Genomic DNA, 4,885 nt, shown 5'->3' on the forward strand with positions numbered 1-4,885 from the left:
ACAAGAGCCTGTATGGCAGATGCTGATGACACTGAAAGACATTGTGGACCTTGTCATGTCTCGAGTCCATACTGAAGAAAGCATTTGCTATCTTGACAGCATCATTTCAGAACACCGAAGCAGATTCCTTGATGTTTTCCCCCAACATAAGCTCATTCCCAAGCACCATTTCCTTGAGCACTATCCTCAGCTCATTCGGGAATTTGGCCCCCTAGCTGCCCTCTGGACAATGAGATTCGAGGCCAAACACAGCTTTTTCAAGAAGGTGGTAAGACACACTGGTTGTTTCAGGAATATTTTGCTGTCTCTTGCAAATAAGCACCAGCTCATGGTTGCATATCATCAATCACATTCTGTCAAACCATCACTTGCGGTCACAAAAACAACAGAGGTCTCTTTAGATGTGCTTAAGGATGATCTAAAAGACCTGGTGAAATGCAGATTCCCTGCTGTTACAGCTGTGCATGTTGCCAATAATGTGTGCAGTTTAGGCACCAACTATGCAGTGGGAATGTTGTTGTGTTGTGGTTCCACTGCAGGACTGCCTGACTTTTCTGAAGTGTTACAGATAATGGTGATTTGTAACAAACTGACTTTTTTCGTGAGACAACAAAATACATGGTACAATGAACACCTGAGGAGTTATGAGCTGGAGAACACAGGGAGTGTGCAGTTACTTGAGCAAAGAGAGCTTAAAGATTTTTATCCTTTGGCTTCATACACCCTTGCAGGAAGACGCCTGACAACTTTAAAGCACCACATTTGCCTATCTTTTTGAAATGTGAGGAGAGAAGCTTGTGAATAAATGTCTGTATTTCTCTTCTGTTGTTGCAGCTTCTTCCTGTTGATATGGCACCCTCAGCGAAACTGCGGATAATTTTTGGGGAGGATGATGTCCACAAACTACTTTTACCTGCAGGCATCCCAAGCACACTTCAGGACCTCAATGATGTTCTTCGAGAGACATTTGATATTACAGGACCATTCACTGTTATGTACCAGGACATGGATTTCGATGGTCAGTTCTTCACTTTGACCTCGATTGAGGAAGTACAAGATAAAGCTAACCTCAAAGTAGTAAAAACTGAACCAGTAATCTTAAGTCTCACTACTGTGGACATGTCAGAAGTCGAATCTCCAGTTCCACTATCTACAGAAGCAAGCTCCTCCTCATCTGTATGCGACACAATCCTGTTGTCCTCCCCAGATGAGAGTGGACCATCCTACAGGTCTAAGCCATGGCCATTTAAGTTTGAAATACCAGACTTCTCTTATGATATAGACCTTGCACTGGAAGCAGGAAAGCAAGCTTATGAAAATGATGGCACACTTTTGAACAACCCAAGCGTAACTAGTAGCATTCTTGAGAAGCTTGCAGAGACTATATTTGGCTTCACAGCATATCCAACTGGTGTCCAGATTTTAGCTGTTGCTGAAGCCTTGGTAGCAAAATACCCATGCCTCAAAGAGCCAGGTTCTTTTAATGGCCTATATGGTTGGCAACAGAGGATAAAGTATAAAATGGGCAACTACAGGGCAAAGTTAAGAGGTCGCCAATTAGCCATTCCAGAGCTCGAGGTGAACACACTGAAGAGACGATGCTCCAGTGAAGAGGGTTCACTTAAAGGCTTTAAAAGGGCCAAAAAAGCTGAGGTCAACTATCTGCCACCACTGCCATTCGGTGAGACTGAGGAAACCTTAGAGATGGATAGACTAGATTTGCTGAAGGAAATGAAGAAGAAGAACAATGAGAGGGCAATTAATGAGAAAATGGAGAAGTCTTTCGCTATGAGAAGAAAAGAGGTTGTCAAGGATTGCCCCGCAATCCAAGACCTCTTAGAGAGGTGGCCTTCTCTGTTCTGTGAAAATCAGGTAAATCCAGTTCTTGTTCATGCAGCAACTAAGTGTATGTGAGATCTCATGAGTCATCTTTGACATGATTTTGTGTTTTATCTCTCATTTCAGATCAAAGAGGAGTTTAAGCGAATAACCACAATTCATCTGGAGCGAACGTTTTTGTCCAGATTGGACAGGTACACCACCAAACTCCTGGAGATATTTCGAAGGAAGGGCGGGACTGCAGGGACCAAAATAAAACCAATGTTGGACTCACTCAATAAGGTAAAATTTTAAATTATTTTAATTACATAATCTAATGGAAAAGATGAGGTCATACACACTGAGAATGTATCACTCTTATTTAAAGGACAAGTTGACAAGTTTGTTATTTTAAACTTAAAGCTTTGTTTTCAGATTGTTTATGATGAAATCGAACGATTTTGATTGAAATTTGGACACATGCTGCTGGCCGGAGCTTTTTTGGTTTCTGTGGTAGCACACCCCCACCTCCACAATGGCTTCATACAAAGACGTGAAACTCACCGAGTGGTCAGGGGTGTTCACTGATATGTTCACACACAAATCGTTGCAAAAATGCTTTCCAACAGGTGTTTTACCATTTGTTGTAAAACTGGACCTATTTTTTCAAACGCCTTACACCTGTACATTCTTCCGCCGAGAGCTTGAATAATAGAATGGAATAGCGGCGGACTAATACCGTACATCACAGCACATCTAATACAAGTCAATGGAGTTGGACAAAAACTACAATAAAAACCAGTTGGAAAGTATCTTTTGCAGCGATTTTTGTGTGAACATATCAGTGAACACTTCTGACCACTCGGTGAGTTTCACGTCTTTGTAAACGACAGTTTTATGCATTTTAGGAAGGATTGTTCCAGTGCACCTATGAAGCCATTGTGGAGGTGGGGATGTGCTACCACAGAAACCAAAAAAGCTCGGGCCAGCAGCATGTGTCCAAATTTCAATCAAAATCGTTCGATTTCATCATAAACTGAAAACAGGGCTTTAAGTGTAAAATACTGAACTTGTCCTTTATTCTGATCAGTGTCTGTGTTGGCTGAAACTGTTCTCCTGATCCTGACACTGTGGCCACAATTAACAATTTATGCACATGATTGTCTCTACAAGTGTATACAAACCTGTCATCTCTCCCTTAATATGCGCTCAAAAGCAGAGAAATTTACAGAATTTTCAAAGTGACCCTCTGAGTGCAGCAAGATCCCTTCCTGCTGCCCATAGACTCCAATACAATTATTTCCCAAAATATTACTCTTGTGTGTGGGAATTCCTGTCCTTGACTGGTTAATATTGTGATAGGAGGTACTGATATGTTGCAAAAAATTCATTTGCATGTCCAGTGATGAGGCAGAAAACTTTCCTCACTGGGCAGAGACAGTTTCTGGACCCACAGATTATGACATGCACTGGACTCTTGTCTTAACACACATCGTTGAGAAATTCATGTTAAGTTGTACACTTCACAACGTTAGAATGTAGCTGCAGGCTTACATTCTCCATGGGTAACTTTCTGTTTACATCTGTATGTGCTGTTATGTATGTATGTTACATATGTTATGTTGTGTATTTTCTGCAATAAATTTTCTTTTTGGGTTTAATAGCATCATGTCGATGGCAGAAGGGACATTATCATTCGTTGCTTAGTTGAGTATCTTGGAGAGAGTGGAGAGGAGCTGATCAAAGACCATCAGGTATCTGATGATCATAATGACTGTATTAAAATTGTCTAACCTTATAATCTGGTCTTCACTTGTGATGATATATTGAAGGTCAAAGATTCTCTACCTCTTTTTTATTTTTACATTTTTTTTTCTCTTAACCTTTTCTTTTACTTGGAATCTATTCTAGTTATTTCTAATTGTGGTTTGTTTGTTTTCACAGGAGGACGTCAGCCAAGAAGCATTGAAAGAGGACTGCAGTAATCACATGATGAAGATCATCGTAATCCATCCCAATGTGGCACAGGAAAACCAAGATCCTGTGAACGTGTCGGTCATCATTGAGGGGACAGAAATTCTGGAGGACTGCGGAAGTGTGACAAACGCTTGCCTCCTGCTCATGGGTGTCATCTATGCTGTCAACTTAAGTTACCCACTGAAACTGAAATATACGTTTGAGGTATTTCAGAAGCTGTTTCTTGAGCTTGACATCCTTAAAATGTCACCAAAGGTCCAGTCTCTCCACAAGAAACTTTTAGTGTGAGTGTTCCAGTGTTATTTGTGCTTTTGTCCAGCACAATTAATTTGTTTGCATTTTGTCTGTTTTCTGACAGTAATTTCAAATGTTGCTCAGTTTTATACAAGTTCTTTCTGTCCTGAACGTTCTGAGAATGTCTGCAAAGGTAGTGATTGCAACTGTTAATGGACAGAGTTGATGTATGTGTTCTGAAAGTTGATTAGAAGAAAGGGGACAGTGCACACTGAGTTTTTGAATAGCATGTTGTTGTTTTTTTGTATATGTGTATATGCTCTGTTTTGAAATTTGCGATCAAGAAGTTCTATGGCCATGTTTTTTGTGGTTATAATGTTATGTAGATATTTTAAATATATCTATGCCATTTCAACTGTGAAATAAAAGTGTCTCTTAAGCTGCAAATATTTGTTTTTAGAAAATATTGATTTATTATTTAATAGAATAATAAGAATATTTATTCAATTCGATTAATATTAACTAGTACATTCATAATAAATATTACTTAATAATTACATAGAATATAACAAAGAAAAGATGAGTAAGAAACACAAAGAAATATCAGCAATGTTCACTTGGGTTTTGTAATTGGATGCAATGGTATTCTGAGTAAAAGTTACAACCTGTAGATGAGTATTGCCAGTGCAATTTACTTGTGTATTTCACATAAAAAATAGATGGTTCTAGTAAGTAAATATTACTTAGAAATAGCCCGAGTAAAGATTACAAGCACTTTCTGTGTGGAAAAAGTTGCCTAGCTTTTTTTAAGTAAATGTCACTCCAAATTTTTTTCAGTGTATGCACTGTAAACCCA

At 39.1% G+C, this 4,885-nt stretch overlaps 1 protein-coding gene across 1 annotated transcript; it reads left to right on the forward strand.

The window, feature by feature from the left end:
• Positions 1-1,687: 1,687 nt before the first annotated feature.
• LOC308392536 (uncharacterized protein) lies at positions 1,688-4,464 on the forward strand. Its single transcript, XM_080875608.1, has 4 exons — positions 1,688-1,872; positions 1,966-2,121; positions 3,483-3,572; positions 3,763-4,464. Exons 1-4 carry the CDS (start codon positions 1,705-1,707, stop codon positions 4,081-4,083), a joined length of 735 nt encoding a protein of 244 aa, XP_080731734.1. The 5' UTR covers positions 1,688-1,704; the 3' UTR covers positions 4,084-4,464.
• Positions 4,465-4,885: the final 421 nt, after the last annotated feature.

The sequence above is a fragment of the Rhamphochromis sp. 'chilingali' genome, assembly GCF_963969265.1.
Source record: "Rhamphochromis sp. 'chilingali' genome assembly, chromosome: 2".
NCBI lineage: Eukaryota > Metazoa > Chordata > Actinopteri > Cichliformes > Cichlidae > Rhamphochromis > Rhamphochromis sp. 'chilingali'.

Excerpts from the sequence above, each read along its gene's own strand:
- LOC308392536 (XM_080875608.1), top strand. The coding sequence starts at position 1,705 with ATGGATAGACTAGATTTGCTGAAGGAAATGAAGAAGAAGAACAATGAG. Across the intron at positions 1,873-1,965 it reads CTCTGTTCTGTGAAAATCAG|ATCAAAGAGGAGTTTAAGCG; the intron begins GTAAATCCAGTT and ends CTCTCATTTCAG. Across the intron at positions 2,122-3,482 it reads TGTTGGACTCACTCAATAAG|CATCATGTCGATGGCAGAAG; the intron begins GTAAAATTTTAA and ends TGGGTTTAATAG.